General features: G+C 37.1%; 1 protein-coding gene across 8 annotated transcripts in view; it reads left to right on the top strand.

Annotated features, from left to right (window-relative positions):
• SORCS2 (sortilin related VPS10 domain containing receptor 2) overlaps positions 1 to 13019 on the top strand; it is a 548756-nt gene that overhangs the window by 486367 nt on the left and 49370 nt on the right. For all 8 annotated transcript variants that reach the window (XM_030491464.1, XM_030491462.1, XM_030491463.1 and 5 more), the window contains 2 exons: positions 3386 to 3477; positions 4890 to 4997. In XM_030491464.1, the coding sequence (XP_030347324.1) occupies positions 3386 to 3477; positions 4890 to 4997 (200 nt within the window). The remainder of the gene's footprint in view (positions 1 to 3385; positions 3478 to 4889; positions 4998 to 13019) is intronic.

Here is a 13019-nt window from a genome sequence, read left to right as displayed (position 1 = left end):
AAGTAGGTATAATCCAACTTGGGCTGGCTCCAGTTATTCTTCTGCCCTTCTATTACATGATGCCTGAGGTGCTTGTTGGTATCTCTTGGAAACATTGCTCCACTGCATGCCATTTTGAGGAAAACTGAAATTTTCGACTGCATATTGTACAGCATTGTGCTGTAAATAGCAGCAGTTTAGGAACTGATTGACAAGTAGCTTAAATGTCCATACAGCAGCAGTGATCTGGCTGCTGCATGGATAGGAGAAGGGAATCTCACCTTAACATTATCATGAACTATGTGGGCTTAGAATCATTTAGGTTGGAAAAGACATTTTAAGATCATCAAGTCCAACCGTTAACCTAGCAATGCCAAGTGAACCACAAAGAAGCAGCCTGTGAAGTAGCCTCACTCATGGGACACATATATCTCTTTTGAAGATTTCTCTGTCTGTTATACCAGGAAAACAAGATCTTAAAATGCATTAATGAACATAATACTGAGATAGATAAATAGATCTTGTATCTGGGAAAAACGGGCTACCCTATGTACACGATTCCGGATCATACAGGTTTTAAAATTCACACCCCACCCCACCCCACCCCCCCCCCTCCAAGGGGCCCATTTTTTCAGTCTTGATTTTTAAAATATTTATGCTACTTTGCCAAATGCTAAGGGTGATCTTGTGTTTACATTGAGTGTGTTTTATTTGTTCTTAGAAAAAATATTTCTGTTCACAGTTATGGTTGCCATTGCTATTTCAACAGCATGTGTTACAACACTTTGCTTGAAATAGGGTAAAAAAAGAAAGAGAAAGGTCTGGCTTTCAAAAGAAATGGATTAAATAAATGGAGAAAATCATCGAGAAAAACCCTTTCATATGTGATCTGCCTCCAAAGTAGCTAGTATAGCAACAAAATGATCAATTAAACTAATAAGGTTACACAGAAACTCTGTTGCATGTCTAGAAGCTAAATCTAGATCTCTGGTGCTTTAGTCCAGTGCTTTGTTTGTTGGAATATTATTTTTCTATGTCAAATTTTTTTGTATCAAAGCAGTTTGGAAAATATTTGTTGAAGCGAGAATACTTATTTTTTTGCAGATATCTTCAGAGATGGGTGGTAACACCTTTACACACAACAGGAAAGGCTCCAGCCCCAGCCTCTCCCTATGGGGAGGTCCAACTGGCTAATTCTGTGTAGAAAAGCTGCTTCCAGATTTGAATTTAGAATTGGATGTCGCTTGATGAGAGGAGCAAGTGACTTTGGGAATTTTTGGTTACTTTTGAAACTTGTGTATATCAGATTAAAATTGTGTAGCATATATTTCTCTAGCATCATTTAAATATGTTTTCATTGATTTCATGGAATTCTCCTAATTGCTCCCAACAGATATTCTGGTCTGAAATAGCTGCTGAAGTTGTTAGTACAGACACAGGAAAAAAAAACACTTAAAGCAGAGAGTGGAGAGGGAGGAGAAAGAAAAGAAGTTGACATTATGATTATAAAGCACATACCATGCACAAAAAAACCACAGAAATAACCCCGTAGAAATATGTTATAAAAATCTAGTTCTGTAGAAGCTGGCTACTAGTAAGGATCATAATAAATTTATTACCTGACTTTAGTTAGGGGAGAGACATTTATCAGAATTTGTGGCTGACTGTGAGCACACATGTCTCATATTCCTGGGTTTGAACTTCAGCTCTGACACTGGGATTACATCTGCTTTAATCTTTTGCAAACTGTTTGTCTTGGTTTTGTTTCCAGAAAGTAGAGATATACATTTACTTTTGTGCATGAAATAGTTAGTTCTTTTCAATGTACTGAAGATGAAAAGTTGCTTTCATAAGGAATTTCATACATTTTGGTTATAAAATGTTTGCAAGAAGAGCATGATATAAAGGTGGCATTAATACGCCTGTAATGCGTCAGCTGTGCTTTATAGTGTGCTAAAGCTGGGGCACTAAAATGGTGCATGAGGAAGTGCCACGGTCCTTTTCTGGGAAAACCTAATTTGGCTGAAGTGATGCAAATACCAGTGTCCTTTATCTTCAGTATGATGGTTAAGCATTTGGAGATTTCGTGTCCCAGCATATTCTGTTTCATTTTCATTTGAGCAAAAGTTCAAACAGAGTTTAGAGGAGGATCAAAACTCTGCTTGCTTATCTGACTCCAGCTGATCTCATCTTTTTGAAGTGCATCTAAAATTAATGTCTGTCCTTTACTGAATTCTCTTCTGAAATATGCAGCTGTGTGGATCAAGTAGATAGGACTGTAAATGCCTCATATCAGGGTTTTGCCTGTAAACTGGCAACATTGAGAAACCGATCAGACACTTGAAGCCCTAGGATTCCCATAAAATATGCTCTTATTAAATGAGAGGAAGATTGAATTCTCAACTCAAATTAAATGCTTACTATTTTGAAGTAATTGTGAATGTGCTGTAAGATACTTCCCCCTCCCTCCAGTTCAGTCCTCTAAATGGAGCATTTAGTATTGCTAAAAAAAAGAAGCATTTAGTATTGTTAGTATTTTTTCATTCACAAGGCAAAGTAAAACATTTGTGGTTTTCACCTTTGCTTTGTCAAAGCGTGTAGGAGGCTGTGTGTTCATCTATTAACTGATAAGTGTGTGTAGTAACTCTTGGTACCTGCTCTTATGTTAATTGAACTTTCACAGATTAATAACATGAGTAAAACCCGTCTTAAAACAGATCTCACATGTAAAAAAAGGGAAGATATCTACCTGTTCACTTCTTTTAGTACTGCTGATGACTTCCAGAAAGTGAATGAAAATAATTTAGGAAATTTGGATCCTTTATACAATTAAATCAATATTACATGTATTTTGGTTCAGAAGTCAGAGCAGCCTCTGTGTGAGATCACATAAAGTTTCAATTTAAACAAATCATTGACACTGGAAATGCAGAAAACATTCTTGCACCAATTATTTGAAGTTCTATAGAGTCTGGAGAACATGTGAGAAAGTCACGGACAGCTGTACTTTTCCTATTTTTCTTAGAATTAGACTACAAAGCATTTTATTCTACAAGATACATAGAATATGGCAAATAACAAAGTAAGGTGGTAGGTCACTTGGTGATATATAATAGGAAGGAATGCAGAATGCGTACTGTGAGAAATAGAAGCTTGGGCTAAAATCACTTTAGACAGTTTAATCTGACTGTGATTTGAACCTGAACATTTTCTGATTCATCTGCTTACCTTTCTTTTCTTTTACAGCTGGGACAAATATAAGAGTTAAACTGACTTTATGTCCTTTTCAATTTGAAGTGCGGACATTATAAAACATATAAGTCTCTTAATCCTGGTTTGCTCATGCATTTTATTTCTGCTGTTTTGTACATTTGCTTAGCTGGCTTTTTTTTTGTTTGACATGTAGGTCTTTGAAGAAGAGCACCACATCTTGTACCTGGACCATGGTGGAGTTATTGTGGCCATCAAAGACACCTCTATCCCTCTGAAAATACTCAAGTAATCCTACAGTCAATTAGAATAGAGCTGTTGTGTATTCAAGACTGCAGGCAAAGTTCATAGTTTAGAATGAGCATTTCAATGTTATCATGTATGAAACACAGGTGGAGTCGGCTTAATTTAACGTTCATTAAGTCAACAAAATATAAGTAGATGTTTTCTTAAAGATTACTTTGTGGTGCTGAACGTACGTTAATCATAATAAATTTTTCTTGCATCAGTGTAGGTATTTTTGCTTAAAAGGCTCTCTTGGAATTCTACAGTACAAACCATGTTCAGCATGATTGTTATCTGCTGCTGGTTTGCACCAGCAATGTAGGGCAATGCTGCTCAACCTATGATTCATATTACAGTATGAATTTTTTCCATTCATACTGTAATAAAGCTTTGTCCTGTCCCATGGCCACAGTAGTGAAGACTTGAAGAATAGCCCCGAGTTGCTTTGTCAAGAGGAATATGATGTAGTCTTTGGGAGCCAATGGAGAAAGAATTTATGCACATACAGTGTGCAAGAGGCCCGGTTCATCTGAAATATTTGTGCGCAAATTAACTGTGGTATGCATAGATCCTGTCATACAGTGATAATGCAGCAAATAGCTTTCTTAGCTTGTTTGGCAGGAAGGATTTGCTGCAAAGCATTTTTTATAAAATATCAAGTTTTAAACTGCATGATAGTGAAGTAAAACATGGTAACCTTATGTAATGATACACAAAACTATTGTCTTTGGCATAAAATCCCTAAGATATTTTCATCTCTTCTTACTAGGTTAATTTTTGTGTAATCATGTATTCACTAGGAGGACTTAGGCTATGTACTTAGTTAGCTAGAATAAAGCCATCATTAACTATCAAAAGACCTGGAGAAGATGTCTTTTGAGAAGAAAAGATATTTTGATTCATAGATTATGGGTGCACAGAGAATTTACAATATGTTTTGTTTCATCAGCATCTTTTGCAAATTTTGAAGTGGATGATAGCAGCTGTGAAGGGCCATCATCTTGGTGCCTGCAGTTACACATATTTTAGCAACTGGGCTGTTTTGCCTCTCATGTTTCACTGACCTCTGCTTCACAGGTCTCTAGCTCAGAGACTACTAGAAAGAATGAAGTGTAAATTAACTTCTTAAACCTACAAGGTAGCAAGATAGTTTGTTGACAGACCTCAGGTTTTATCTGCCTGAGAATTTTCATTGTTGTGGCAAATTTATTATACACCTTCTAATAAAGATGTGAGCCCCTGGATATGTTTCTGAGAAAATATCACATTCATATGATGTACTGTCTAGGCATATTGTATTTTGGTGATTGTAAATCCTGGGCTTTAGTAGTGAGGGGATTTTTTTTGTTTGAATAAATGAATTCTGTTATGTATAGTAGTAGTTGTAAATGCAAACCATTTCTGCTTTTTTACAGGTTCAGCATAGATGAAGGCCAGACTTGGAGTACACATAACTTTACTAGCACGTCAGTCTTTGTAGATGGATTACTTAGTGAACCTGGAGATGAGACGCTGGTCATGACGTAAGTTTCTGGTTTCATCTCCTTTTTTCAGGGTGCTCTCTGCTTATGCACTTGAGCATATTTTAAGCTGTGGGTGTTGGAGATAGTGCTTGAGTCTCTGGCTTTTGCTTCTTACAGACACACAGGCTCTTACGCTGATGTCCAGTCTTTTTTCTCTTCTCTACAGGTTCTCAGGCAGGCTTCAAAAATGTTAAATGTCTGTTGCCTTCATGGTGTACACAACTATATTGTCGTCCTAGTAATTACAGTACTTTGCGTAACCAAACACTGGTAACAACTACACGTTTTTATTCTGTACAGTGACTGAGGCAAGCGCTGTGAATAGAGTTATAAATAACCAAATTCTGCAACTCAGGCCCCTGATTATCTATCCTTTTCCAAAGGGCCAGGGACATCTGGATCTGGGCTGCAGGTTTTGCTTGATCTCTAGGATAAATGCTAGTGTTTTAGAAGTGTCTGAGAGTGAAACACACCTGTCCAGTTAGGGAAAAAGTAAAAAAATTTTGCCTGCAGCAGGAAAGTGGGATGCACTCAGAGATGTGCAGGTTGTTGTGTGTGCTCCTATCAGAACAGCTTGTGCGATCCTTTATGTTGGAGCTTGGTGTGTTCATGACATGCTTTATTTTCTAAGAATTACAAATAGAGCTGCCCTTGACATGTACCAGTAGCGTTTTCCTCAGGAAAAAAAAAAAAACAAACAACCCAGCATGGAGCTCTGTAAAGGATCCTCAGCAAAACAGAAATCCTACCAATGTACTTAAAAGCATCGCACCAAGTTTATAATGCTATACTGCACAGAGGTGAAATTGGTCAGCCCTTTCCTTCCTCCCTTCCTCCCTTCCTCCCTTCCTTCCTCCCTCCCTCTCTCCCTCCCTCTGTCCCATTTATCCTCCATTATACACATATATACATATACTGAGAAAAAGAGTATTATCCCACCATGCTCTCCTTCTCTCAAGTATAGAGTTTTTATGGTATAATATATGCTATGCAGAGATACTTAAGCCTCTGAATGAAGGATTTCCATTGATTTCAGTAGAAGTAGAAGAACCAAAAGCTTATCCTAAACTGTACTTACTGGCAGATAAAATTCATACTGGTTTGATGAATATATGCTCTGGATTTTGGGTTTTTTGGGTTTTTTTCCTCATTAAGTATCATTAAAAGCAGTCATTTTGTGAAGATGTATTTAAATAACTGGCTGAATGGGCTAAAGAGCTCTTGTAAAATGTGATTCCTTTTTGAAATCATCCATCTGAAATATATAAAACTGTACCTAGATTTTGTACATGAGCCTAGATTGACAAAAAAAGCATCCTGTGTCTTCTGTGTTTCTCAGGGCAGTCTGACTCTAGCATCTCAATAATAGCCTTGTAGGAACTTACTTTGCATCCAGTTCTACTGAATTTGGAGGTTGTCATACACTTAGTATCACAGACTGGTCCTGAAAGACTTGCAGCATTCCTACCAGATTTTAAAGATAATGAGAGGAATAAACCTGCAGTATGTGTTTCCTTGTTGCATTGTGTCAGCTTCCTTGTCTCTTCTACTGCCTTTGATTGTGTTTTACCTTCAGGGTGATGTTGTCTGCCTAATGGTGCCAAAAGGCTCGTTATTTGTCATTCTGTCTGGCTTAGGTCATTTCCTCACAAAACTTCACGCTTGTACTGAGTTGCTGTGCATGACTTAATCTACAGTGCTTTACTGCTTTTCAGAAATGTCATCCACTCCTGGGGAAAAAAAAATAAAAATCAAGTATGCCATCTTTTCCATTTTATTAGATTAAAAGTGTTATTTCTTCTGGGTACAAGATGGTAAGATGAACTTGTGTATTGTAATGGAAATAAATTAGTGTCTTTCACCCTGAGGAATCCCTAAATCCATTACTAAGGACCTAGTCTGACATTTCTCACTTGTACACGAATTTCATTTGCTCCATTTTGCATGGAGTTTGTTTGAATAAGAACTTTGAATAAAGAGTCCAATGTCAAAATCTGCATAAATTAGGAGAGAGAGCATAATCCTGAAGCGGGAAGGTAATAACTGAAAAAGTCTACAGCAAAATTGTGGACCAGATGCTATTGCATTTCAGGCTTCTAGAGTAAACTCACAAAAGAGTCGGAGAATATTTTACTTGTACAGAAAGTGGCTGTGACCATAAGGTAAAATCCTGGTTCCACTAAAATCATTTTAGGGATTTCCTTCAAGGTTTTTAATTTGTATTATTTGTATTTATTTGTATTTTTAATTTGTATTTAAAAAAAATCAACAAAAGATTATCTGGAAAGATGTTATGGGACCTAGTAACAACGAGTGTAAGAGAGACTTCTCATTCCCAGCATGGTGACTGGGACGTTGACCTGACTTGTAAGGCACTTCCATTTGAATTCGTGTTCTATACTAACATCTAAAATGAAGTGGTCTGGTAAGCTTTGCTGAAGAAACAGGGGAATACGAACCTGGTTCCCTCAAGTCCTCATTTGAGAAAGTTTTGTGTTTTCTCCAGAATAGAGAAAAACAAATGTTGACTTGTTGGAAGTTTTCATGAAACTGGGTTGTCATCTGCCAGTCAACATTAATCTTAATCATTCATCCAAATCCCCTGCAGTATTCACTATGTGTACACTCAAATGCCAAGGAAAATATATTTTATTCTGTTGTGCTCTGCAATAGACCTAGTTAACATTTTTAGGAGTTTTAAACGGTAAAGTATTCAAAAACTTTAGGAAACTCATTCTGTGTAAAAGTCAATTTCTAAATAGACATAGTTAAAAGTTTTAGAAAAGATAAGCAATAAAGTATTCATAAAGTTTAGGAAACTTGATCTGTGTAAAAGTACATTTCTAAATGAAGAGCTTCAATCCACCATTTATTGCTAAATGAGTAAGTAAGATGTGCTAAGGAATTTTCTCAACTAATTGATACATATTCATCAATTCATGTCTATTTATAACGCATGGTCTAGCAGGCTTTATTTTCTCTAAATTCTTTACAAATGAAAGTTACTGCAACCTGGTGTTATACTTAACAGTGTGTTATGTTTGAGAAAAATTACTTAATAATGCTGGATTGAGTAATGGCCTAACTCAGTGGAAAAGAAGAATTTTTCTGTGTCTGAAATATTGATGTTCCTCTTCAGAGGAAGTAGTTCATATAATGAAAGTTTCGAACCTGTTAAAATGACTTCTAAATCACATTTCAGCTTCTGGAAGTGTTTCCCAGTTCGGGTTATTTAGATTGCAGTGTAAACCCAGTAGGCACGATAACCATGGTACTGCAGACCGTGGCCCCTTTTAAAAGGCCACAAAGAGGTTGCATAAAAGGACTGCTTTTTTATGTCAAGTAGAACCAAAATCTTCCTTATGGGTAATTTTATTTTTTTCCAGAGGGACTTTTTTTCCAAGGTCTCATAGAGTAACAACTTAAGATGCTGCTGGGAACTTTATGGCATCTCTGATCTTCAGAACTCCTGCATATGCATTTTGCTGTCTTGAAAGTCTGTTGTTGTGTTCCTGTTGCATTCCTAGGTGATAATGGAAGCAAGGAAATAGTCTTAAACTTACCCAAAACAGGTGGATATTATATTAACAGGTGTTAGGTATTAGGGAGAACCATCTGGATTTTTGCAGCTGTAAATTCTACTAGGAATGTCAACCTCACCTTTAACAACATCAGTAAAAGTCAACATTACGTGTAGTTTGTGGGGCATGTTGTAGTGCCACATGTGGCGGCACACCTTCCTGTTTGAATAATCTTACTAGGTGGAGGTTCTTAGTGTTGTGGACTCTTCACTTCGATCTTTTTCATACAGCAACCCTTAAAAAGTGTAGATAGATGGTAGATAAGTGTAATTCTCTCACTATGTAAGAGAATAGCTGATTTCCCAAGGCAAATTCTAGGTTTTATTTGCAGCTAGTTAGTCTCTTGTTTGAGAAGCATTGCTCAGTTATGAAATGGTTGTTCTACTCTGCATAATGAGGAACATAGCTGTTTGGCAATAGATGGAGGAAACATACAGAAAGACAGGAAGAAAATGAAAAAAGCATTGAAAAAGCAAACTGGTTACTCCATTTCAGTCTAATCTAGGTACCTGCTAATCCAGACATACAGATGCCTGTTCAGTGGCAAGTCTAATGCTTTTGCTGTCATCTCTGTGGACACAGATGTTAGCAGAGCAAATCAATGCCAACCTGTGGTCTTGGAGCCAAGACCATGGGACTGCCCCTATCTCTTCCTCTGCATGAAAGAAGTTCAGGTGATAAAGCTTTGTTTATTTCTTCTTTTTCCATAGTTTTCAAAACATACTCAGAAGCATGGGAACATGATGCTTTCATTGTCTTTCTAAAGCCTATATTTAGTACATTTTTAGGGCAGACCTGGAAATATATTTGAATATGAGGAACTGAAAGGTTAGGAATCCATGTCTGTAAGAATCTTTTATTACCTTGTCCCTATTTAAAGGAGAAGGACAGAAAAAGGGTGACGTCACTTTTTCATTCAGATAGAGTCTGTGTCATTTTGAGCCCCTGTCACTGGGCCTCTACAGTGTGATGCTCTAAGTTCGCTGTCAGGGAGACAGTTCCATTTTAGCTTCTAGTTCTAATAAATGGTGACAATGAGGTAGACATTAGAAACTTGAACCAACATTGAAATTGTTTAAACATTTTACTTAGTTTTGGGTGGGGTCTTGAATTCCATTTTGCTATATTTGCTATATTGCTCTCAAAATGAAGGAACCACAGTTTTGGTGAGCACAGGCTTTGTCAGCTGAAGTCTGAATGAAGAATTTCCTACCTGAGACAAAAGAGACCTGATTTTTAAATATGTGAGTTGAGGGTTGCAAGGGAAGTGTTAGCCAAAGAATTAATTATAACATTTTGTTATTATCCCAAATTAACTTGATTTTAAGTAAAATGACAGCAGAGAGCTGAATGAAGCAAAGTTATCCTCTACAATACCATATGTTTCTCTTTAATCTATTTTGTTCACTGTCCAATTTGTATTTACTTCTGCATAAGGCATCCGGCTAGGCATTAAATCTGCAATTTTTTCTAAACAGCTTACATAGCAAAACTTTGTTCTTGGATAGGAATTTACCAAATAGATGGAAAAAAAATGTTGGAGATAATTCACAAATGTCATGGAGCCATTGAGCTTCTGGATAAAATGGGAAACATGCTCATCCTGGTCCTCCCCAGCACTTCTCAGAACTTAAGCATTCATTTCCATTCTTTTTCCTTAAGAGCTGAAACCAAGATTTTTGGGCATAAAAGAATGAATCACAATTATTATTGGGGGTGGAGGGGTAGGAAACAATGAAAGAACATATTTTGGTTCAGTTTCAACTAAATTGTTTCCTCCCCTCATTTTTCACTTTGGCAGCCAAACAGAAAAAAATCAAAACAAAATAAAAACCCAACCCCCCTTCTCTTCTCTTTAATGCATTAAATATATGCATGTGATTGTAGTGTAAGGCACTTCAATCCTAAGTGTCTCTGCATATTTGCACATGATCTGTTGTGTACACAAGTGCTTTTTATGTGCAATTGCTTTATGTAGGCAGGTGTCTCCTTTTGCACATGGAAGCATTCATCATTTCTGGAGTTGCAATTTAGGAAGGCCACTGAAAATGTGACCTCTGTTACGTTCTTTTGGGGAATTAGAAAAATATGCTGAATTATAATCTTGATGTATAACAGACTGCAGCTTGAATCTTATGTTACTTTCATCCATTTTACTAGGATGAACCCTTTGACTTACCTAGTTGTTACTGATTTTACAATGGTGTAAAGGAAGCAAAGACAACTGTTAGAAGGAAAGCATGTCTATAAAGATTAATCTCTCATTTCCTTTTGAAAATGGTAGGCTTTAAATAGCACTGTAGGACATAGTCATGGCTAGCCTGCTTTTCCAACCCATATCCCCTTGGAAACTGTCATTACTAATGTTATGGCCTCTGTGAGTTAAGGAGAAGACTACCTGTTGGCAGTGGTTACCCTAAAGATAAAGCATGTCCTTCCGTGCCACAGCCTCATCACTTTACTCCCTCAGCTTGGTAATTTCTTTACAGATTTTGGCATGGGGAGGTCATACGTCTTGCTGTATGTTCAAAGGCACTGTAATAATACGAACTCCAAGAGGCAAAACAAAAAGGTTGTGACATTTATTTGCTTTTTCAGTTATATTGTCATCATTTGTAGTAAAGGTCCAAGTGAAGCAAAGGACTTGGCTCTTTGAGCTCACCATAAATTGAGAAGAAACTTCTAATACACAACTGAGGCAACTGAGAATGTTGCCACTGTTTTAATGTAAATGGCCTCTGATATGTAGAAAACTATGAGGTAGATTAAATATTTAATGTGCAATTGCAGCTGTGTTATAAAAATTATCAGGGAGGTGTGTCAGTTAAAAAATATTTAAACAATACATTAGGTTCACTGACAATTGTATTTCCTAATAATGTGATTTACTACAGAAAAGGAAGACTTATATGGGGAGCAAGATCTAAATACTGCTTTTTATCATAGCTCTGTGACTACTTCCATTTAAAGAAATACTTTCCCAGAGATAGACTGAGAGCTGTTAAAATAATTAACTAGCATCTCTGAGAGTCTCGTTTCCTTTCCTAGCTTGGTCACATACTCACTGTTGGATGTTGAGGTTTAGATACATAAAGAGTTTAATGTACCTGCCTTTTTGCACATACTTGGACATTTTTGCTTATGTGCTGCCCAGAGGAATTTAGAGATGTTACCTAACACATTGAGATTGCCCATACACCTGTATGTAGGGTCCTCAACTGACCCTGATTCAAACCCTAGGTTTTATGGTCAGTAGTTTTATACATTTGAAGGCTCTCCCAAAAAAATAGACGTCCTGTTCCACCCCCAACTGACACGTTAAGTTAGCAGAGGATGTCAATAGGGCAGCTAGCATGCTGCTTCAAACATCATGGTTGTTGACAAAGTCATACAGAGAGAGCAAAAGCCAACACAGCACTTGGGAGATTAAAGCAGTGTGTCTCGAATGAGAGTCATCTGATTTCAAACAAAAGTAGCTGTGCATCACGCAGTTGTCATCACTAGTCTTCAGTACAGCTGCAAAGCTTGGACAATTTAAGGTGCTGCATTAAACATCTGAATAAATTGCACATGTTCTGTCTTTGTGACCTTGGTGGGGTAGTACAGCAGGATCACCCCTGCTGCTCTGAGGTCTTTGAGTGTTCTCAGGTACTCATCAGTAAAGCAAAACTGTTGCAGGTTCAGCTGTGCTGTTCTGAGGATCCAGATACAGGCTTCTTAAAGCCATTATCTGTGTCCAGAGATAATATAGCTAACAGCTCAGAGGTAAAACACCATAATACTGCAGCTCAAGGTGTGTCTTAATGTATATGGGATGAGATCCATGATATGGAACACTGTAGATAAAATCCATCTGCTCTGGCAAAGAATGTTTTGATGCTGTGAAAACCTATGAACAAAGTCCTGAATGTCACAGCAGAAAAGCAAAAGTGGAAGGCAAGTGTAGTGGCTATAAAAACTTATGGCTGTGACATCTGAGGTGAGCAGTGTGTTCTGAAAATCAGGCTCATTTCTCCTGAATGAAGTCATGGAAGCTGAATGTTTACCTGGTAGGTCTCTGGGATCTCCAGCATCAGCACCAGCATAGCTGAAGTCAGGTTGTTTGCAAAAGATACAGGCAGCAGATGACACAGCTACTACTGTGCATCTGAACTAGGAACAGCTATTGAATAATGTACTTTTTTATTTAATAGAAGCATGAATTTAGTGGAAAAGATTATCATTGCATATAATATCTGTTAAATTAGCTCCCCCTGATTATGAGCTTTGTCAGGAACAGAAATAACTAGCAATCTTCCAGCAAATAGTTTAAATGAGTTAGCTTTAAAACTACATTTAACTGTCTTATCTATCAACTGATGCAGTCAAATTAAAAAATTATGTGCTCATAAATGAACTAGAAACAAATGTACAAAGTTGTTATGGCAACTGAAACACTGAA

This window comes from Strigops habroptila, chromosome 7 (assembly GCF_004027225.2).
Source record: "Strigops habroptila isolate Jane chromosome 7, bStrHab1.2.pri, whole genome shotgun sequence".
Taxonomy (NCBI): Eukaryota; Metazoa; Chordata; class Aves; order Psittaciformes; family Psittacidae; genus Strigops; species Strigops habroptila.
Note: the sequence above shows the minus strand (reverse complement) of the source record. Positions and strands in the feature narration are given on the sequence as shown.